Below are 23,890 nucleotides of genomic sequence, written 5' to 3'. Positions count from 1 at the left end.
ATAGAGGCGTCGATCATACATGGGCCCCGCCCTCCCCGTTTTCTCTCCATTGGTCAATCCAGTTCCAGTGACGTTGGGAAATAGGATCGCTGAGCAAAGGGGCGGGTCGAGACTTTCCAATGGATTGACCTGCAGACCAACCAATCATTCAGGGTAAAGGGGGGGTGTCGGTTGACAGGCAACGGCAGGAACCAATCGGCGGGCGAATGGGAAGTGCGATGACGGGGCCCAAAGGTGCATGATGACCTCAACATTGATGGACGTCGGGTCAAACCAATGGAAAACAGTATCGGGAAGGCGACTGTCCAATGGAAACGGAGTATCTCTGAAAAGGCGGGATTGAGTGGATGGAGGTGGGTGTTGGGGAAAGAGGGTGAGAACCGATTGACATTTGCCAAGGCCAATCGATGGGCAATTGGACAAAGCCTTCAATGGAAATGAAGCTGTTGAATGCGGGTTTAAGAAGGGGGGCATAAACAGAAATTGGTCGAAAAACCCTGCAGGTGTCGCAGCTTCTGCACAGAGAAAGAAGAGTTAACGTTTCGAATTCAGTGAGGTTTCTTCAGAAGTGAGAGATGCCATTTGATTCACGTAGCCGCCCATTCGAGGCTTGACCGCCAAAGACAGTCTGACGATCGAGGGCGGGACTTTGCGTGTTGATTGCTATCGGCTCTTACCAATCGGAAAGGTGGATAGGAATCATCTCTACAATGAATAAGCAGGATTGTTGATTGACAAAATGTAGACCAACCAAGATGGCGCACCGGATGATGCCGTCCAATAAAGCCGCGCGGATTACGGAGGGTGGGACCAGAGGTGCTGATTGACATCCATCTTGTCCAACCACCCTGCGTGTCCCGGAAGGCACCCGTCCAATGGAGCAGGGGGTGGAGAGTGATAGACATCTTTCTTGGCCAATCGCTGCGGAGACAATGTGTTGCCGTTGGAGACGCGGGCCGTCGGCGGATGTGGAAAAGGCCGCGGCAGTAGTGAGGGTTTGGCCTGTGCTGTGAGGGTGGTAGAGGGACAGGGTGGGTAAACCTGGGGAAAAGTGGATCCCGGCCCTGAGCTTCCAGGGAAAAGCTGTCAATCAAACCCTTGGAGGGAGTTTTTGGGGGGAGGGGAGAGATCCTTCCCACTTGCTTCTTGCATTGCAACTTCAATAACAACTGAGGGGGAAAGAGATGAAAAGCATCTAAAAAAAATGCTGGCAAACTGATCATAAATTCTTGTTGCACGTGCACTGCATTGATACTATCTGTTTTGATATCAGTAACAAACTCCCTCTCATCACACAAAGAGACCAAAAAAAGAAAATTAAGCATTTTATCTTAGTTTTGGGGTGACCCATCTTCAAGTTTGCACAAAGTAAGGGGGCAATTGTGGTGCAATCTTGTTGCATAACATCAGATCACACCAGTATTGGGTTGTTAAAGTGGAGCTGGAGGGTTGTTCGTTGGTTGAACAGTTGGTTGTGGGATTGGGGAGTGGTAAAGAAGATCATTTCAGGTCCCCCCTCACTTGAAATTGGGGAAGTACCTTGGATCAGGCGTTGGCTATCCCTGTGTCACACGTCAGGCTGTTTGGCATTGATCGGTTCGAATTTGGGCCCATCTTGGGTTCTGGAAATCTGCTAAGAGAGTTTACCCTTCCTTCTGCAAAGTCCCTGGGCTTAGGAATTGTTTCTCTCCTGACTGTTGGAACACCAGCAGGATGACCTCAGCGTCAACCAAGGTAAGCGTAGTCTCTCTTATTGTTTATTATAAAAGATTTTGTGGTTTGGATGTGGGTACAATTGGCTGAGCTGACCGATAGCGCCTATATCGAACTACCCTGCAGAAGATGGAGGTGACTCCCCATGCTCCTTGAGCTGCTACACTGCCATATCTTGTAGATAGGTTCACTGTTCTGTTAGGGAGGAAGTTCTAGGATTTTGATCCAGTAACACTGAAGGAACAGCAATTCATTTCCAAATCAGGATGGTGAATGGCTTAGAGGGAGAACTTTCACGTGGTGCTGTTCCTTTGAATCTGCTGCCATTGTCCTTTTTAGATGGCAGTGGTTGTGGGTTTAGAAGGAGTCTTCAAGTGTCTTGGTGAATTACTCAGAGATGACTCGTGGGTTGTCCACACAGCTGCTGCTGAGCACCATTTGTGGAGGGAGTGAATGATGAAGTGATGATTGGTGTGCCAATCAAAGCACAAGAAGCTTTTGATTGTCTTGAGTGTTGATCTAGTTGTAGTCAGCTAGGCAAGTGGGGAGTATTTCATCCCACTCTTGACTTGTGTCTTGTTGGAAGTGAAAAGGCTCTGGGGAGTCAGGGAGTAAGTTCTTGAATTTCTTACTTTAACAGCGACAATATTTATGGTCCAGTTAAATTGCTTTGGCCAGTGGTAGTCCCCAGGTTATTACTTGGTAAGCAAATTGTAGCCTTGGATTGCCATCCTATTGCAGTGACATGCAGTTCAGTGAATTGAGAAAAATGCCCGTTAAGGTGTACTTGACATGTGTCTGAGTTGCTTCGCATGTAGAGTAGACACAAAGTGGACCTGTCTCCTACCATCACATCTTCCCGCCTCCTCTTGCCCCATTCCCCTCCCTCCCACCAAGTCTCTTCCTCAAAAGGCGATGGAAGTAGTGACTAGATGGATGCAGATAAATTCTTAATAAGCAAGAGGGTGAAATGTTTTGCGTTAGCTAGGACCATGGAATAATTGGATAAGCCATAGCTGACCAGGCGCGATGGGTTGATTGGCCGATACCTCCCAATTTGTACATTCATCCAAAAGCAAGATGAAGATTTACTATTCTGAGGAAGGGTCACCGGACCTGAAATGTTAACTCTGACTTTTTTTTCACAGACCTGCTGAGCTTTTCCAACAACCTTGTTTTTGTTGTTGAAGATTTACTGATACTGACTACGTAGAAGGATTAGAGCCTAGGAATAGGAATGCTTTGCTGTAGTTTTACAGGGCCATGGTGAGGCCACACCTTGAGTATTGTGTGCAGTTTTTGCCTCCTAGTCTGAGGAAGGACATTCTTGTTATTGAGAGAGTCCAGTGAAGGTGCACCAGACGGATTCCCGGGATGGCAGGAGTGACCTATGAAGAAAGATTTGGATTGATAGGACTTGTACTCACTGGAATTTAGAAGAATGAGGCAAAAATCCCACAGAAACATATGAAATCCTGATTGGACTGGACAGGCTAGATGTGGGAAGGATGTTCCTGATGTTGGGGGAAGTCCAGAACTAGGATTTCCAGCCTAAGAATAAAGGATAAACCATTCAGGACTGAGATGAGGAAGAATTTCTTAACTTCGATTTGTGAACCTCTGGAATTCTTTACCACAGAAAGCTGTTGAGGCCAGTTCATTAGATATCTTGAAGAATGAGCTGAACATAGCTCTTGTGGCTAAAGGGATCAAGTGTATGGAGAGAAAGCAGGAATGGGATACTGAAATGGCATGATCAGCCATGATCGTATTGATTGTCGGTGCCAGCTCGAAGGGCTGAATGGCCTACTCCTGCACCTATTTTCTATGTTTCCAAATGGGACAGAAAGACAGGGCTCACCGGCCCGGTGCAGTGGACTCTAGCCTGGGCACTCAGCTCACTTGTAATTCCGCCCAAGTCGGCATCTCGGAGTGTGAATCTGGAGCCTGTTGTGGTTGGGGGCTTGGGGGTGATTGGAGAATTCCATTTGTGGCTGGTGTGTGACACTGTCCTGCCCTTTGACCTTGCAGGTGGGCGAGATCTTTTCGGCAGCTGGTGCCGCCTTCACCAAGCTTGGAGAGCTGACCATGCAGCTGCACCCAGTGGCTGACTCCTCACCGGCCGGGTAAGTAGATGGCAGCAGACCCCAGGTATCTTACCCCCTTTAAGGCTTGCCACCGCTGTCCCTCCAGGACCTTGTTGACCACTGGCTTGGCAATGAATGCCAAAAGGTGCCCACCCTGTGACATGAACCCCTTCTGCCTTTGGCGACAACTCTGTGGCATGTAGCGCAGACCTTTTCAGGGGATGTGGCAGAGGGAGAGGCAAGTAGACATTTTTCTTTGGACAAAGATTTGCCACACCATGAATGAAGACATTCCTCCTCTTTACATACCTTGTGTGGCAGTCAACCCAGGCAATGTGTGTTGATTTCTGTGCTGCTTGTGGTCACAGATTGCCAGCCCCTCAGCAAAATAAAACTAGCTGAAGCTGCTGACACAGCTCAGTTTTAAAACAAAACTCTGTTCATTTGTCTGGCATTAACAAGTGGTCGTGATGCTGTGTTCCCAAGCTGTTGGCTTCCAGGTTCCAATGCTTTGGTAGCTGGGCACTTTTGACCCAGCTTTCACCAGTTGACAGCAAGATACTGCTATTGGCCAGTGACCGCCACGGTCATAGAGTCATACAATTGTACAGCACGGAAACAGACTTGTCCAACTTGTCCATGCCGAACAGATATCCTAAATTAATCTAGTCCCATTTGCCAGCATTTGGCCCGTATCCCTGTAAACCCTTCCAATTCATGTACCCATCCAGATGCCTTTTTAAATGTTGTAATTGTACCAGCCTGCACCACTTTCTGTAGCAGCTCATTCCATACACACAACACCCACTGAGTGAAAATGTCGCCCCTTTAGGTCCCTTTTAAGTCTTTCCCCTTTAACGTTAAAACTGTGCTCTCCAGTATGGACTCCCCTATCCTGGAAAAAGACCTTGACTATTCACCTATCCACGCTCCTCATGATTTTATAAACATCCATAACGTCACCCCCTCAGCCTCTGACCCTCCAGGTAAAATAGCCCTGGACTGTTCACCCTCTCCCTGTAATTCAAACCTTCCAACTCCGGCAAGATTCTTGTAAATCGTCTTTGCGCCCTTTCAAGTTTAACAGCCTGGGGCTGATTGACACAACACAGGCAGCCTGATTCAGTAGCATGGTAAGGGGGCACTTTGTGCAGTTTGGTGCATGTTAGGTACATTTTTGAAGAGGTACAGGAGGAGTGAAGAGATGCATTATTGGAGTTTGAGGAAGCTTGAACCTCAAGCTTCATTTGATGACATCAACCCAGAGTTCAAGTGGGCAGTGATAGATGTGCGTATCCAGCACTGTCATTCTGTTTCTGTAGACTGCGGACATTTTCAATTTACTTGCATGCACGTGAACTTTCTCTAGCCTCTTCCATGTCAACCCTGCTCCCATTATTCTTCTCTCATTCCCTGGTTCACAATGCTCTCTCCAGTTCTGAATCCCTCCGTGCCATTCCTTCTGCCCCTTTCTTTCCTACACCCTCTCGCCCGTCCTCCACCGCTCTGATGTTGGTTTGCACATCGAAATTTGGTTGGCCATCCTTTGCTCCTTTAGCCTTGTGTGCGGTTCGCCCATAGGCAGTGAGCAGAGGGAAGGAGTTGAAACTTGGAGAGCTGGGGGTCCTGATGCTAAATCTTAGCTGCCATACAGACATGCCTGTTGCCAATCAGGGATCAGGAGTAGAAGATTGCCAAGGTAGGCCATTCAGCCTTTGAGCTTGTTCCACCATTCAGTGAGATTATGAATGATCTGTGGCCTAAACTCTGTATACCTGCCTTGGCCCATTATCTCTTATACCTTTGCGTAACAAAACTGTTTGTGCCACAGATGTAGAATTAACAACGGATTGGATTAGTTGAGTCTTGGTTGAACATCGGGCAGATTGAGACTAGCTGTACTCCCTGAATTGCTGCTTCATCAGTTCAGTTCAATCACTTTTTGGATTTTATTATCCATTTCAAAGTTTGCTGTGGGAATGCTCATTAGAAATAACAAATGAATCATCGGCCACGAGAAAGGAAAAAAAATTAAACAAGCACAGAAATGGCACTTTGATTGAGTACATGTCTAAAACAATCATTTCAGGACATTTAAACTAAGCAGTGAAGTCATAAAAATTATACAAACCAAATCAGTGTTTCACAGATGCAGGGTTTAGAAAAGATTTACCGGGATCTTGCTGGGAATGGAGAGTTTCAGCTATAAGGAGAGGCTGGGACTTTTTTCACTGGAATGTAGGGGGTTGAGGGATCACCTTTTAAAGAGGTTTATAAAATCATGAGGGCTATAAGTAAGGTGAATGGCAGGTGCCTTTTCGTTAGGGTTGGGAATTTCAAGACTAAGGGGCATATTTCTAAGATGAGAGGAGAACGACTTCAAAACAGACAGAAGGGGCAACCATTTACACACAGAGAGTAGTTCATGTGTGGAATGAACTTCCAGAGGAAGTGGTGGATGCAGATACCATTACAAAGGATAAATACATGAATAATAAATATTTGGAGGGATATAGGCCAAATGTGGGCAGTTAGGATTAGTTTAGTTTGGGATTATGGTCGGCATAGACTGGTTGGACCGAATGGTCTGTTTCTGTGCTGTGTGACTCTATGACTGTAAATGGAGAGGTTGTTTCCCCTTGAGGGAGAGTCTAGGACTAGAGGGCATAGTCTCAGAAGAAGAGGTCATGTGTCATGACAGAGATGAAGAGAAATTTCGTCTTTCAGAGGGTAGTGAATCTGTGGAATTCTTTACCACAAAGGGCAGTTGAAGCTGGGTCACTAAGCATGTTCAAGGCTGAGGTAAACAGATTTTTAATCAGTTAAGGATTATGAGGAAAAGGCTGGAAATTGGGAGTTGAGGATTCTGAGGTAAACCGTGACCTAATTGAAAGACAAAGTAGACTGGATGGGCCAAATGGCCTATTTCTGCTCCTCTATCCCAGGATCTCAGAATTGAAGCCCTCTTTCCAGAAATCATTCCGTCCCCTAGTTGGGTTCACAGAGTTCACAAGAGAGTAAATAAACATGTTCCATGATAATGGCTGCCTGGGAAGAAATGAGGGAACAGAAATTGATATTTTCTTTCTCATTATCTGAAAGAGGCAACTCGTGCATATAGCTAATATTACCAATTGTCGAACCCAATATCATCTGATATAATCTTTGTTTAACAAAGTTGTTATTCCATGAAAGAATTATTCAATTAAACTGTTGTAGTAGCTTTGAGACCAGCAGCCCAGGTTCATGCCGTAGTAATGTGGGTTCACAGCATCTGGTGAAACATAGTATTCAGTTTAAAAAATGAAGAATTGAAAGCTGGTCAGTGATGAAATAGTGAGTGTGAAACTACCGAGAGTTTTGCAAAAACCCATGATTCACTAGTTTCCTTTATGGAATGAAATCTGCTAACATGCAACATTCACAGCAATGTAGTTGACTCTTAACCACCCTGTAAAACACCTGAACATGCCACTTAATCAAGGAAAGTTGGGGTGGTAAGCCCGTGCTCTGCAAAAGAAGAAATGTGCGGCACAGTGGCTCAGTGGTTATCACTGCTGCCTCATAGACTCAGGGACCCAGGTTCGATTCCACCCTCGGACAACTATCTGGGTGAAGTTTTCACATTCTCCCTGTGTCTGCATGGGTTTCTTCCCACAGTCCAAAGATGTGCAGGTTAGGGTGGATTGGCCACACTAAATTGTCCCATTGTGTCCAGGGATGTGCAGGCTAGGTGGGTTAGCCATGAGAAATGAATGATTATAGGGACAGGGTAGGGTCTGTGTGTGCATGCCCCCGAAGCACATTTCTTCTTTTGCAGAACACCGACTTGTTGGTGTGGACTCAATGGACCGAATATCTGCTTCCACACTGTAGGGATTCTATCATTCTAAGAAATAAAGCTTTACTGCAGACAACTGAATGCAAAAATCAAAGCTAATGACTCAGTACTAGTACTGAGAGAATGCTACACTGTTGTAAGTGCCAAGGTCCCGGTGAGTATTCAATGATCAGAGAAGTGTAAAAATGTCCAGGCCAATATCTACCAGTCTGTCAGCACCATTAAATAGTGTACGATTTGTCCATGATCCTGTTTTCTAGGGAGCTTGCTTGCTGTAAATTGGCTGTCATGTTACCCATGTAGCAACAGAGACTGCACTCCAGGACTGCTTCACTGGCTGTAAAGGGTTCAAGAATATCCTGAGGTTGGGAAATTCACTGTGCGTTCAATTCTGGTCTCTCTGATGTGGGAAAGATGTTGTTAAACCTAAAAGGGTGCAGAAAAAATTCACAAAGATGTTGCCAGGATTTGAGGGTTTGAGCTATAGGGAGAGGTTGAACAGGTTGGAGCTATTTTCCCTGGAGCATCAGACACTGAGGGGTTACCTTTTCAAGGTTTCTGAAATCATGAGGGGTATGAATATGACGAATAGTCAAGGTCTTTTTCCCAAGGAGTGGGGAGTCCAACGTAGAAGGCACAGGTTTAAGGTGAAGGGGGAGTGATTTAAAAGGGAACTAAGGGGTTCAGGTAGTTCTGCTATAATGCATGTTTCATTAATTAGCTGTAATTAGCTGTAACATGATTAATGAATAGTGGACACTGTTTGGATAATGTAAACTTTCTGTTGTACAGGTATAGTGTTTTTCTGTAGTGATTTCCCTATCACATGATTTTCTATGTTGATTTGCTATAACACAATTTACAATATCACAAGCAACAAAAACAAAGTTGCTAGAAAAGCTCAGCAGGTCTGGCAGCATCTGTGGTGGAGAAAACAGAGTTAACATAGAACATAGAACATTACAGTGCAGTACAGGCCCTTCGGCCTTCAATGTTGCGCCGACCTGTGAAACCAATCTGAAGCCCATCTAACCTACACTATTCCATTATCATCCATATGTTTATCCAATGACCATTTAAATGCCCTTAAACTTGGAGAGTCTACTACTGTTGCAGGCAGGGCCTTCCACACTCTTACTACTCTCTAAGTAAAGAATCTACCTCTGACTTCTGTCCTATATCTATCACCTGTCAATTTAAAGCTATGTCTCCTCGTGCTAGCCATCTCCATCCGAGCAAAAAGGCTCTCACTGTCCACCCTATCCAATCCTCTGATCATCTTGTCTGGAAATGTTTGCCTTTTTTTTTGCAAAACTATTCATTGTTAACTAATGCCTCTTAACTTCTGCCAATTTAAATACTTGGGAGTTCAGAAATACGTTTCGGGTCCGGTGACCCTCAGAACTGCAGAAGTTCTGATGAAGGGTCACTGGGCCCGAAACGTTAACTCTGTTTTCTCCTCCACAGATGCTGCCAGGCCGGCTGAGCTTTTCTAGCAACTTTGTTTTTGTTCCTGATTTACAGCATCTACAGTTCTTTTGTTTTTTTTTTATTTACTATAGCACAAGGCCATGCAAAAACACAACTATCAAGTTTTAGGAGAACTACCTGTGACAATTGTTTCAATTGGCCCGGCACAGTGGTTAGCACTGCTGCCTCATAGCACCAGGGATCAGGGTTCAATTCCAGCCTCGGGCGACTGTCCGTGAGGAGTTTACACATTCTCCCCGTGCCTGCGTGGGTTTCCTCTGGGTGCTCTGGTTTCCTCCCACAGCCCAAAGATGTGCAGGCTAGGCGGATCGGCCATGCTAAATTGCCGGTAGTGTTCAGGGATGTGTGGGTTATAGGTGAATGGGTTTGGTTGGTTGCCCTGATGGTCGGTGTGGACTTGTTGGGCCAAAGGGCTGTTTCTACACTGTATGGATACTACGATTCTATGAACGTTTTCGTGCAGCAGGAGATGCGTGTATGCAACTAACTGCCAGAAGAAGTGGTGGAGGTTGGTACAATTACAGCATTTTAAAGGCATCTGGATGGGTACATGAATAGGAAGGGTTTGCAGGGATATGGGTCAAATGCTGGCAAATGGGACTGGACTAATTTAGGATATCTGATTGGCATGGCTGTGTTGGATTCTGTGCTGTAAACTCTGTGACTCTAAGATTGATCTTTCTTTAGCAAGGATGTTCAAGGCAGCACTGGGCAGTTGGTTTACTGGCCCGGCATACTAACCTGGCACCGAAGCCCCTCTGCCTTCTGGCAGCGATGCCTCCCTTGGCCAACTCAGTTGTTCTGTCAGTGCCAACCCACTTCCCCTTCTGAGGAACTACAGCAGCTGTTTGCACAATCCCGGCTGTACCAACATTTTTGTTTTCCTCTTTCCATTGCTGTATCCCTCTCTGTCTCTCTTCTCGCCAGTGCCAAGTGGACAGACACGGAGATTGAGATGCTGCGTTCGGCCGTGAAGCGCTTCGGAGAGGATTTAAACAAAATCAGCACCGTCATCAAAGACCGCACCGTGTAAGCGGGGGTGGGTGGAGGGGGCAAGGCAGAAGGGCACTGGGTATCCCAGGGTGGAGGAGGCGGGCTGGGGAGGCCCCATAGTTGGCGTGGGCAGTTTCCGGGGGTGGGAGTATCCCTCAGTTGAGGGTGCAGCTTTGCAGTGAAGCTGCTGAAGTATTAATCCAAGGGTGAAAGATTAGCAAAGGACTTTGGATCAGATTCAGAGCAGATGGCAAGCGCGTTTCCAAGTTGAGGAAAGAGGCTACTTGGGTCATTGGGTAGCAGCTGGCTAATGATTGAGTCATAAGACCAAATGAGCAAAGGTGGCTGCAGTATTTACAGACAGCGTACTCCACAGAAGATCCTAAATGTTGCATAAAGACCTTTTACTCTTTAAGCAAGCAGAATATGTTTTGGAGAGAGTGCAGCAAATGGCATTGAGATGGCTGATCAGCTATGAGCAAGGTGAATGGTGAAGCAGGTAAACTGGGCTGAATGGCCCTCCTGCTTGAGAACAGTCATGTTCAGGTGCCAGACAAGGCAACAGGGCAGATGTAAGGAATAGCAGGAATAAACAGTATTCCGAGAAAGGGCAACCATTGGGCAGGATCGATTGACCAGAACACTGAGCTTGCTTTAAATAAGTGCATGATGATGCAGTGAAAGAAGACTTGTATTTGGATAGTGCCTTTCAGAATGTCAGCATGCCTTAATGTATTTTATTGCTAAGGATTACTGTTCTTGAAAATCCAAGGTTTGACCCTACTGGGGTCTGTAAATTGTGAAAGCTTACAATAGTTTGGACATAGAGAGAACTTGTTGGGAAGAGCATAACAGGAGGCCAGTTACACAGGAGGATAGTCACCCAGAAATCCATTAGGGAATTCATAGAATCCTGACAGTGTGAAAGCAGGCTATTTGGCCCATTGGGTCCATGCTACCCCTCTGAAGAGCATCCCACCCAGCCCCATTTCCCTAAGATATAACCCTGCACATTCCTGGACACAACAGGACAATTAACCATGGCCAATCCACCTAACCTGCACACATCTTTTTTGACTTTGGGAGAAAACCAGAGATCCCAGAGGAAATCCATGTAGACACAGGGAGAATATGCAAACTCCACACAGACAATCACCCGAGAGTGGAATGGCTGGGACTGCGAGGAAGCAGTGCTAGCCACTGTGCTGCCCTAATTCAGGAGAAACATTTTACTTAGCGTTGTAAACAGGACTCTTAAGTCATTGAATGGGTACCCTATGAACACAGTCCGCCGATTCCTCAGCAATAAACCCAAACAAACAGACAAAACGGGCTCAGAAACCATAACCACTCTCCCCTACATCAAAGACATTTCCGAAATGACTGCCAGACTACTCGGACCCCTTGGCATCAGGGTAGCCCACAAACCCACCAAAACACTAAAGCAGCAGCTAATGAGCTTAAAAGACCCTCAACAGACAACAAATAAAACAAACGTCATCTACAAAATACCTTGCAAGAACTGTGACAAACACTACATTGGACAAACTGGCAGAAAGCTAGCCACCAGGATACATGAACATCAACTAGCCACAAAACGACATGACCCACTATCACTCGTATCCTTACATACGGATAAGGAAGGACACCACTTTGATTGGGACAACACATCCATCCTAGGACAAGCCAAACAGAGACACGCACGAGAATTCCTAGAAGCATGACATTCCAACCGGAACTCCATCAACAAACACATTGACTTGGAGCCAATCTACCATCCCCTGAGAAAAAGAACAGGAAATGACATCACCAACACAGGAAATGACATCACCAACCCAAGGAAACCTAACTAGATAAATAGAAAGCGGGACATAACACCAGAGCTTCGTCGGAGGCTCACTGATGATGTTACCTAGAGTGGTGATGAAACATTTGAAAACGAACCTTCCAGCTCAGTGAGCAAACTCACATCCAGATTACTATCCTTCCTAAAGGCTTTAAAATTAATTCCAAGGTTACTGTGATACAACTGACAAATTAAGAACAACGCCTTTCTCGCTTCAGCCTGAGAGATCAAACAACAGTCCTTCTGACTAGCAGCTGCAGTTAATAACCTCTGCTATTTACATGTTGTAAGTGGATTTTAAACTAAAGTTTAGTTTAAAAATATTTACTATTTCCACTCTAAACACTTTCCATTACTAATTATCTTTTCTTAATAAAAGCATCTATTCAAATTCCACTGATAAGAGCGAAATTCAACCACTTTAAAACATTACCAAGCCATTAAATGAAACTTGTTTAGATTCCATAAACAACTAGGAGGTAACTCTGTTAGGTAAATCTTTGCTCTGTATTTTGTAATCTGCCTTTGTCACTCTTCCCTTGGTCTTTGGATATAAAAATTTGTTCAAATTGTTGACATCCACACTTAATTTCAATTGTTTATCTTTCCTCAGTCATGACTTCACTTTTTACAACCTTTCTTCCATGTCAGTGTTTTTTTTGGAGGTCGTGTTTAGACCATTTACTACTTTATCTTCCCTAATAAGGCATTGGGCCTCTATTGCTGACAAACATTTGCTCAAGGAATGCAAATAACCTTGGCACACTAATTTGTTCTTTGCCTTTCTAATTCTACAATTACCTAAACAGCTCAGAATACCGTAGGGTCAGACTTCTACTTTTGCAGGATAGTGAAGAAGGCATTTGCTATGCTTGCCTTTATTGGTCAGTGCGCTGAGTTTAGAAGTTGGGAGGTCATTTTGCGGCTGTACAGGACATTGGTTAGGCCGCTTTTGGAATACAATGTGCAATTCTGGCCTCCCTGATAGGATGCTATGAAACTTGAAAAAGTTCAGAGAAGATTTACAGGGGTGTTGCAGGGGTTGGAGGGTTTGAGCTATTGGGAGAGGCTGAATAGGCTGGGGCTGTTTTCCCTGGAGTGTTGGAGGCTGAGGGGTGACCTTGGAGGTTTATAAAGTTACGTGCGGCATTGGTAAGGTGAATAATCATGGTCTTTTCCGCAGGGCAGCGGAGTCCAAAACTAGAGAGCATAGGCTTAAGCTGAGAGGGGAATGATTTAAAAGGGACCCAAGGGGCAACGCTTTCACTCAAAGGATGGTGTGTTTATAGAATGAGCTGCCAGAGGAAGTGGTGGAGCTTCATACGACTACAACCATTAAAAGGCATCTGGATGGGTACATGAATAGGAAGGGTTTAGAGGTAAATGGGCCAAATACTGGCAAATGGGACTAGATTACTTAGGATATCTGGTTGACATGGATAGGTTGGATCAAAGGGTTTGTTTCCATGTTGTACAGCTCTCTGAATCTACTAAATAACCAACTTGTGACCATGGCTAAATTAGGCCTTTCAAAAATGCTCCTTATTAGTATGGTTATGTGTTTAGAACTGCCTGTTTACAGAAACCTGATTGACTTCACTAATGTTTCTTCCTACGGAGAATCTCATCTTACCCAGTATATCTATATGGAGACTACAAGTCTAGCTGTGAATATCTGCTGTACCTAACGACCAAAGCCCTTTGTCAATCTTGTGTTTGCTAAAAAAGCCCCACGTGGCCATCTTGTCAACTTAGTCACAGGCCATTACAGCACATAGCAACGTGAAAGATAAGAATGTTGGGTTTAGGATTGGCCGTTCAGCCCTTCATTTCTGCTCCACTATTCAGTAAGCTCATGGCTGATCTGATTTTGGTCTGAATCAGTGTGGTCCAGTTTCTCTCTGCTTCCCCGATAACTGCTGACTCCGTTGTCGATCAAAGGTTCTCCTAATCCATGTTGATGCTATGGTGGAGAAAGCACAACATGCCTCTACTTCCTCAGGAGGCTGAGGAAAGTTGGCATGTTCATTAGAAATTCTTACCAATTTACAAATGCGCCATAGAAAGTATTCTATCTGGATGCATCATGTCTTGGTATGATTTTCCTGTACTGCACCCTGGGTGGCACGTTGGTTTAATCGTTATCACTGCTGTTTCACAGCACCAGTGATCAGGGTTCGATTCTACTGTTGGGTTGACTGTCTGTGTCCAGTTTGCAGTTCTCCCTGGGTTTGCATGGGGTTCCTCCTGCAGTCTGAAGATGTGCAGCGTAGGCGGATTGGCCAGTGGAAATGTAGGGTTATAGGGATATGGTAGGGGAGTGGCTCTGGGTGGGATTCTCTTCATAGGGTAGGTGTGGTCTCTATGGGCCAAATGGCCAGCTTCCACGCTGTAGGGATTCAGTGAGAACAAAACTTTTCACTGTACCTTGGTACATGTGACAGTATAAATCAAATCAAATAACCCAGCCTTGATTTAATTCAATAACACAGTCTCCATGACTTTCTGCTTCTCCATCAGAGTTCACTTCCACAATCTCCTTAATTCTGTTTTACAAGGAGATCTCTCATTGTTAACCTGTGCCCCAGGTTCTAGTCTTCCCCACTAGAGGAAGCATCCTCCCGGTATTTACCGCCTCAGGATTTTCTGTATTTTAATAAGATCACCTCACACTCTTTAAAAGCTTCAATGAATATGGGCCAGCCTGCCCAACCATTCCTTGTAAGCTAATTCTTTCGTCACTGGAATAGAGAGAATTACCAAGGAAATGGTGAGATTGTGGGGCTTGCTACCACATGCGGAATATCATTAAATCATTGTGGGTGAATAATTTGGATGGGAAGTTGCTTGAGTAGAACATAGACACTTGTGCATACCTTTGTTTAAATTCATTCGTTCAGGGGAAGAGTGCGTTTCTGGCCAGGCCATTTGTTACCCATCCCTAATTACCCAGAGGGGAGTTAAAAGTCAACCACATTGTTATAGGTCTGGAGTTACATGTAGGCCAAACCAGGTAAGGATGGTAATTTCCTTCCCTAAAGGACATCAGTGAGCCAGATGGGTTTTCCCCCCCCCAACAGTTGACAATGGATTTGTGGTCATCATTAGACTCTTAATTCCTAATTATTTTTTAACTGAATTCAAATTCTACCAGCTGGAATGGGCGGATTCAGACCAAAGTCTCCAGAACATTATCTGGGTCTCTGGATTAACAGTCCAGTGATAATGCCACTGGGTGGTTGCCTCCTCAGTTTAATGTGATGGCCTCGCCCTGTGTCATACATCCTATATACCATGAAAAAGAGTGGGGTGATCTCACCAGCCTGGGCTGACATTCATCACCAAAACAAATGATCTGGGCTCTGTGGGATCCTACTGTGCACAGGTGAGGCGCTGTATTCCCCGTGTTGCAACAGTGACTGCAACACAAGAAAAGTACTTTGTGACTTGAGAAGGTGGATGCTCACGGATGGTCACGTTGTAGGAGAGACCAGAACTAGGGTTAAACATGGTTCATAAAAGTAACAAATTGCCCATTTAAGACTGAGGTGTGGGAAATCTCTGAGGGATGTGTGTCTGTGGAACTCCTCTGCCTAGAGAGCAGTCTGGGAATGGTGGGAGAAGGTCATAGATTCATAGAGCAAGGAAGCAGAGCCTTCGGTCCCACTTACCCATGCTGACCAAGTTTTCTAAACGAAACTAGTTCTGTTTGACCCATATCCTTTTAAACCTTTCCGCCTTTCATATTCATTGATTCCTGTCCAAATGACTTAGAAATGTTGTAACTGTTCCTGTATCTACCACTTCCTCTGACAGCTCATTCCACATTCACACCACCCTCGGTATGAAAAAGTTGCCCCTCAAATTACTTGTAAATCTTTTCCCTCTCACCTTAAACCTATGCCCCCCAGTTTTGAACTTCCAACCCGAGGGAAAAGACCTTTGCTATTCACCTTATCCACTCCCCACGTGATTTTATAAAACTCTGTACTTTCAAGGTCATTGAATATTTTTAAGGCAGAGGTAGATAGATTTTTGATTAATAGTATAGTTAATCAAGGGTAGGTAAGAGTATGGAGTTGAAACCACAGACAGATCACCCATGATCTTATTGAGGGGCTGAATGCCCCATCCTTGCTCCTAATCCATCTGATCATTGGCTGTGAAGCATCATGTGATACCCTGCAGCATTGCATGGTGCTATAGAAATGTAGGTTCTCTGCTTAGATGGGGCAGCTGTTGTGCTTTTTGGCATTTGACAAGTTGGCCACCACCATGTTGGTCCTAACATTTCACCCTGCGCCTCCGCCCCTCCCAGCGCCCAGATCAAGACCACGGTCAAGCGGAAGGTCTACGAGGACAGCAGCGTTCCCCTCCCCTCGGAGTCTCCCAAGAAAATGCAGAAGAAGGCGGCAACGGTGGGGGCAGCAGTCTCGGCGCCAACCACACCACCGGCTGCGCCAGCGGCAGCAGCCGTCGTGGGGAACACGCCACCCACAGACCCATCGGCTGTCAAGAAACAGAAGGCATCTGGTAAGATCAGGGTTGGGAGTGGAGGGGTTGGTGGGTGAGGGCGGTGGTAAGCAATATATCATGTTGGGGCATTGTGTTATGGGCCAGACCAGACCCCCTCAGAATATATTAAAGAGATAGCCTAGACCCTAATATTTTCCTACTTTAAAGGCAAGTTTCACCCTGGGTGCAAATCGATTGGCCAAACTATCAGATTTGATTCAAAACCCACTCTATTCACGCTCTACAGTTAAGATGCAACAAAAGAAAGAGGAAACTGGAATAAGTTAACTCTATTTGGAAAACTTAACATAATAATAGATTATTTTACTACTAAACAGTAACTGTTCCAATATAGTAACATACTGTAATCACATCCATATCAAAAAGCAAATTCAGAAAACAGATTTTCTCACATGCAACTCCAGCAGCAGGAAGAAAATCCTGCTGTAACTGCAATCAGGTCACCCATGATATTATTGAGGAACTGAATGTGCTGTGTCTATGTATGATAGAAAAAAATAGCTTCCACTTCTTTAAGACTGCTGAAAGCTAAAATGAAAAGTCCTGGTTCTGTGGGAGCTTGACCACACCTAGTCAGGATGCATCTATTGTTTCAACATTTAAAAAAAATCTCCAAGGCCTGTCAAGCAGTTCATGAGTTCTCAACAGACAGCTCGATGCCTCTGCCTTAAAACCTCTTTTCAAAAACAAAGGACAGAATACACCTCTCGAAGCCATAATATCGTTACAGTTGTCCTGGTGGAAGATTCAAATGCCACCATGACCAGACCCCAGAAATCTGAACCTGTTTTTCTCAAGGGCCTTGGTTTCCATGAAGGATTTTACTTTGTTTTGCATCCTCTTTTATTCCTTAAAGTAAAGAAAAGATTTGAAGTTTTGAGAAATGATATATTGAGTCCCCCTCCTTCCACCTCATCCTGGGTCAGAGAACACTGGGTGGGTGGTTAGTGATGGACCTGTAGAGGATTGGGGCAGGAAATGGTTCAACAATTCCTGTGCGGTGGTAGATTACATGTTTTCCATCTGCTTCCCCCCCACCCCAACAAGACGTGACACTCAGTGCCCTCAATGACTCTGACGTCAACAGCGACCTGGTGGACATCGAAGGACTTGGAGATGGATCGCCAGCTAAGAAGCTCAACTTTGACCAGGGTACGTGTGGTGGGGGCGGGGTGTGATGGGCTGGGAGATGTAGAGGTTGGGTTGGATTTCCCTATAAGAAACCTCCAATTTGAGTTGGACGTGATGAATTTCTTTTTCCAAGGTTCTTTGATATATATGTGTGTATATATTCCACCTTAGAAGGGCCTTTTCCTACACTGTATGAGTATATGAGGTGGGATGTAATTTTGAGGTTGTACAGGATACACTCCTGGAGTACTATGTGCAGTTCTGGTCGCCCTATTGTAGGGAGGATATTATTAAGCAGGATAGAGTTCCGAAGAGATTTACCAGGAAGTTACCAGGAAACGAAGGTTTGAGTTGGAGGGAGAGGCTGGATAGGCTGGGACTTTTTTCCACTGGACCGTATGAGATTGAGAAGGGGTGACCTTAGAGATGTTTATAAAATCATGAGTAGTATTGATATGGTGAATGGCAGGTGTCTTTTCCCTAAAGTGCGAGATTTTTCAAGACTGTTCTTAGGTATTTGTCAAAAGTAATTTCAGGGCATTTAAACTAGCCAGTGAATTCATAAAAATTAGATAAACCTAATCAGTGTACCTTAGATGTAGTTTCGGGCTCGATAGGCTGGGTCTCTTTCCCACTGGACCATAGGAGGTTGGGTGGCCTTATAGAGGTTTATAAAATCATGTGGGGCACTGATAAGGTGAATGGCAGGTGTGTTTTCCCAAAAGCGGGGGTTTCGAGACTAGGGGACATATTTTTAAGGTGAGAGAAGAAAGATTTAAAAAAGATGAGGGACAATGTTTTTTACAGAGTGGTATGTGTGTGGACTGAACTTCGGAGGAAGTGGTGGATGTGGGTGCAGTTACAGTATTCAAAAGACATTTGGATAAGTATGTGAATAAGAAATGTTTGAAAGGATATGGGTCAAATGTGGGCAGGTAGGACTAGTTTGGTTTGAGATCATAGTCTGGACTGGTTGGACTGAAGGATCTGTTTCCACGCTGTATGACTCTATGAGCATCTGATATTTGGATTTCCTGCCCCTCTGCATCTCTGTAGAGCTGGGTCATTGAATCAAGGCCAAATTAGACCATTTTTGATTGACAGTAAAGGTTGAGGATTAAACATGACAGATTGGGAGTTGGAGTTAAGGTCACGTTGTATCAGCCATGCCCTTATCAACTGGTGGGATAGACTCAAAAGATTGAATGCCCATCTGCACCTCTTTCTTATGTTCTTGAGAATGGTTAGGGATGCAAAATTGGCTGAGGGATAAGAATCGGAGCAATGATTAATGACTATTTTACAGCAGGAAGAACGCTGGTGGTCGAGTTCCCAAGGAGTTGACATTAGGACCCTTGTTTTTCCTGATTTATGGAAATTATTTAGATCCTGGGGTGTAGGGTATATTTCAGAAGTTTATGGTCAACATACATTTTGGAAGAATTATGAACCATAAGGAGGACTCCATGTAGAACTCCAGAAGGACCATAAAATGGTGGAACAGAATTAGGCCATTTGGCCCATCGAGTTTGCTCCACCATTTGATCATTGCTGATATGTTTCTCAACCCCATTCTCCTGTCTTTTTTCTGTAACCCTTGATTCCCATAAGAACAGATCTATCTCTGCCTTAAACACACTCAATGATTTGGTTTCCACAGTGATTTCCACAGATTTACCACCTTGATGAAGACATTTCTCCTCATCTCAGTTTTAAAGGACACCCCTTTGAGGCTGTGTCCTCTGGTCCTACCCACTCCTACTAGTAGAAACATCTCCACATCCAATCTATCCAGGCCTCTCAGTATTCTGTAATTTTCAGTAAGATTCCTCTCATTCTTTTAAACATCATCGATTACAGACCCAGAATCCTCAGTCACTCCTGATATGACAAGCTCTTCATTTCTGGGATCATTCTTATGAACTGTGCCTGGACCCCCTCCAAGGCCAGCACATCCATCCTTGGATATGGCGGCACAAAACTGCTCACAATATTCCAAATGCAGTCTGACTAAAGCCCTGTACAGCCTTTCGCTGTACAAGTCTGATCTTATATTCCAGCCCTCTTGAAATTAGTGCTAATGTTGCATGCCATCCTAACTGCCAACTGAACCTGCATGTTAACTTTAAGAGTTCTAAACTAGGATTCCCAAGTCCTAATGTGCTTAAGATTTCTCAAGCCTTTTTCAGTTTTGAAAATAGCTACTCCTTTCTGTTTATTCTTTCCAAAGTGCATAATCTCACACTTTCCCATGCTGTATTCCTTCAGCCACTTCTTTGCCCACTCTCCTAGACGGTCTAAATGCTTCTGCAGCCTCCCTGCTTCTTCAACACGACCTGTCCTTCTACCTAACTTCATGCGTCTGCAAACGTGGCAACAATGCCCTTAGTTCTTTCACTTATCCATTAAAGTATAACTTGAATAGTTGTGATCCAAGCATTGACTGTCACTGGCTGCCATCCTGAAAAAAAAATCCCTTTATCCCTACTCTTTTTGCCTTCTGCCAGTCAGCCAATCCTGTATCCATGCCAGTAACTTGTCCTTAACTATGTGGGCTCTTTTCTTATTTAGCAGCCTCCTGTGCAGCACCTTGTCAAAGGCCTTCTGGAAATCCAAATAGATTGCATCCACTGGCTCTCCTTTGTCTAATTTGCTCATTATCTCCTCAAAGAATTCTAACAGATTTGTAAGGCATGGCCTCCTCTTGACCAAACAGTGCCGACTCAGCCCTAATTTACCATGCATTTCCAAGTACTCTACATCTCATCCTCAGTAATGGACTCTGACATCTTACCAATGACCGAGGTCAGGCTAACCTGCTATAGTTTCCTGTCTTCCATCTTTCTTAAACAGGGGTGTCACATTAGACATTTTCCAATCCTCTGTGGTACTCTCCCAGATTCCAGTGATTCTGAAAGCTCAGCCCCAAATCCTCCACAATCTCTTCGGCTATCTCCTGAAGAACTCTGCAGTCCAGGTGATTTATCCACCATTAAACTTCTCAGCTTCTCCAGCACTTTCTCCTTAGTAATGGCCACTACACTCCCCTCTGCCTTCTGAGTTCCTAGAAATTCTGATGTGCTGTTCGTGTTTTTCACTGTGAAAATGGATGTAAAGGACCTATTCAGTTCCTTCATCATTTCCTTGTTGCCCATTACTACTTCTCCAGCCTTAGTTCCTAGCAGTCCACTCATGCCTCTCTCATCCCTTTTAGCGATCTTAAAAGAAACTCTTGCAATCATCTTTTATATTACTAACTGCCTTGTTCTCATTTCAAGTCTTCTTGTCCCTTATTGCTTTTTTAGTTATCCTTTGATGGCTTTAAAACGCTTCCCAATCCCCTGAGTTCTCATTAACCTTCACCACATTATACGCTATTTCTTTTGCTTTCATACTGTTTTCCTTTCCTGACTTTCTTTATCGGCCCCCGTTGCCTCATCCTCTATGTAGTATGTTTCTTCTTCCTTGGGCTGAGTTTCTGGTGTTTTTTCCGAATTACCCAGAAAAGCTTGTACCATTGCTGCTGCACTATCTTCCCTGCTTGGCTTCCCTTCCAATCAACCCTGGCCAGCTCCTCTATCATGTCTTTGTAGTTACTTTGATTCAGCTGTAATGCTATTATATCTGAGTCCAGCTTCTCCCTGTTCAGCTACAAATTGAAATCTATCATATTATGATCACTGCTCCCTTGGAGTTCCTTCACCTTGAACTTCCTAAGCAAGTTTGCCTCGTCACATGCACGCACTCTGTCACACTCGCATGCACACTCCCTCTTGTACCCAGCTCCCCTCTGACGCACGCACTGTTCTCTTTGACACATGCATGCTCCTCTCTGAGGCATTCAATCACTTTTCTTACACACTTGAGATCTTCCCAGGAAATTATGGTATGTTTTATTTTGCCTTTGCTGATCTGAACATCCTGTTTAGGCATCATCTTTGGACAGGTCAAGGTATGAAGCACCAGATCACCGGAGAGGAAGTTACTGGGAACAGTAAGGTACATACTAATGTCAGACTTTTTAAACAAATGATTATTTCATAGGATGTGGGCATCTATGTTTGGTCCAACACTTGATGCCCATCCCTAATTTCCTTTGAGAAGCTGGTGGTGAATTGCATCCTTGAACAATTGCAGTTCTGGGAGTGTAAGAAAGTGAGTTCCCAAATTTTGACCCAGTGACAGTGAAGGAGTGGCAATATGGATTCAAGTCAGGATGACATGGGCCTCAGAAGGGAGCTGACAGATCGTGACATTCCTATGCATCTGCTACCCTGTCCTTCCATCTGTTAGAGATCAGGGGTTTTGAAAGGCCCTGAGAAGGATATTTGCCAAGGTCTATGAAAGAGTACCAGTGGAGAACTGCATTAATAATGTCTGGGGGTTTAATTTTCGATAATTAGTTCAGTTGTGTTTATAGGGATCGTTTTGAGGGAAATTGACTCTGAACCGATTGATCTGCCATCAGGTAATCCCTGGCTGTTGATCTGCCTTTTATTTTTTCATCTGTCTCTGTTTCAGACAGTCTGAACCTCGATCCCAGTCTCATCATGAGCACCTCGGACATCATGCTCTTGTCTCGTTGAACCTTCACCTCCTCCTCTTTCTCTGTCTCTCCTCCACCATTCAGTTTCTCCCTGACGGTCTCTCCAGAGATGTGCTGCTTTGGACCGATACCCGCTGGCTGAGTGATCAGGACAACAGGCTCCCCAGTGATGCCCATCGCCACCTGGTCATGCCTCCCCGAGAACATCGTTCGTGACTTTTTAACCAGCTTTTACACCGGCAGTTCTGAGGGATTTTGTTTTAGAAGTGTAGCAGGTATTGATGGATTTCTTAATAAAAGACAAAATACTTCACATCTCTATGTTTAAATGTGCATAATGTCATTTGTTAGGGGAGGCAGTGGCCTAGTGGTATTATTACTGGACTGTTAATCCAGAGACCCAGGTAATGTTCTGGAGACCTGGGTTCGAATCCCGCCACAGCGGATGGTGGAATTTGAATTCAATAAATATCTGGAATTAAAGGTCTAATGATGACCACGAATCCATTGCCAATTGTCGGAAAAATCCATCTGGTCCACTAATAAGGAAACTGCCATCCTTAGCTGGTTCTGGCCTACATGTGTCTCCAGACCCACAGCAATGTGGTTGACTCATAACTGCCCTCTGGGCAGTTAGAGATGGATGATGAATGCTGGTCTAGCCAGTGATGCCGTCATCCCCTGAATGAGTAAAGAAAGTTTGTCTGCCGATTATACTGTCTTTCTCTTTAAAGGACTCAACCTCCCTGAGTGCAACATTGGCCTATGAACCTTAGTCCCTTTCAGAACTGAGGGCTTAGAAGTGAGGGCACTACCAGCCAAGTCAGCCTTGAATGAGTTTCTAATATGTGCTAAGAAATTTGCACCCTGTCCTATGTTTCAGCCTATTCACTTCAGAGTTCGTTACATTCTGACAGGTATCCAACTCTCTAAATTGAGAGATATATGTATTCTAGATAATGAAATGTGAGGCCGGATGAACACAGCAGGCCCAGCAGCATCTCAGGAGCACAAAAGCTGACGTTTCGGGCCTAGACCCTTCATCAGAGAGGGGGATGGGGTGAGGGTTCTGGAATAAATAGGGAGAGAGCGGGAGGCAGACCCAAGATGGAGAGAAAAGAAGATAGGTGGAGAGGAGAGTATAGGTGGGGAGGTAGGGAGGGGATAGGTCAGTCCAGGGAGGACGGACAGGTCAAGGAGGTGGGATGAGATTAGTAGGTAGGAGATGGAGGTGCGGCTTGGGGTGGGAGGAAGGGATGGATGAGAGGAAGAACAGGTTAGGGAGGCAGAGACAGGTTGGACTGGTTTTGGGATGCAGTGGGGGGAGGGGGCGAACTGGGCTGGTTTTGGGATGCGGTGGGGGAAGGGGAGATTTTGAAGCTGGTGAAGCCCACATTGATACCATTGGGCTGCAGGGTTCCCAAGCGGAATATGAGTTGCTGTTTCTGCGACCTTCGGGTGGCATCATTGTGGCACTGCAGGAGGCCCATGATGGACATGTCATCTAAAGAATGGGAGGGGGAGTGGAAATGGTTTGCGACTGGGTGGTGCAGTTGTTTGTTGCGAACTGAGCGGAGGTGTTCTGCAAAGCGGTCCCCAAGCCTCCGCTTGGTTTCCCCAATGTAGAGGAAGCCACACCGTGTACAGTGGATGCAGTATACCACATTGGCAGACGTGCAGGTGAACCTCTGCTTAATATGGAAAGT

At 45.0% G+C, this 23,890-nt stretch overlaps 1 protein-coding gene across 4 annotated transcripts; it reads left to right on the top strand.

Annotated features, from left to right (window-relative positions):
• The first annotated feature begins 362 nt into the window (after positions 1 to 362).
• Positions 363 to 22,490, top strand: LOC125448786 (chromatin complexes subunit BAP18-like). Of its 4 annotated transcripts, none has more exons than XM_048524319.2 (6): positions 364 to 1,734; positions 3,745 to 3,839; positions 10,060 to 10,161; positions 16,290 to 16,504; positions 17,555 to 17,659; positions 22,160 to 22,490. In XM_048524319.2, the coding sequence occupies exons 1-6, from the start codon at positions 1,714 to 1,716 to the stop codon at positions 22,222 to 22,224; spliced, it is 603 nt and encodes a 200-aa protein (XP_048380276.1). In that variant the 5' UTR covers positions 364 to 1,713; the 3' UTR covers positions 22,225 to 22,490. The 4 variants fall into 4 exon arrangements, with proteins under 4 accessions (XP_048380279.1, XP_048380276.1, XP_048380278.1 ...); XM_048524321.2 differs by having other exon boundaries at positions 365 to 1,734; positions 22,164 to 22,490; XM_048524320.2 differs by having other exon boundaries at positions 367 to 1,734; positions 22,269 to 22,490.
• Positions 22,491 to 23,890: the final 1,400 nt, after the last annotated feature.

The sequence above is a fragment of the Stegostoma tigrinum genome, chromosome 45, assembly GCF_030684315.1.
Source record: "Stegostoma tigrinum isolate sSteTig4 chromosome 45, sSteTig4.hap1, whole genome shotgun sequence".
Classification (NCBI taxonomy): domain Eukaryota; kingdom Metazoa; phylum Chordata; class Chondrichthyes; order Orectolobiformes; family Stegostomatidae; genus Stegostoma; species Stegostoma tigrinum.
This window is presented reverse-complemented; position numbering and strand designations above follow the sequence as displayed.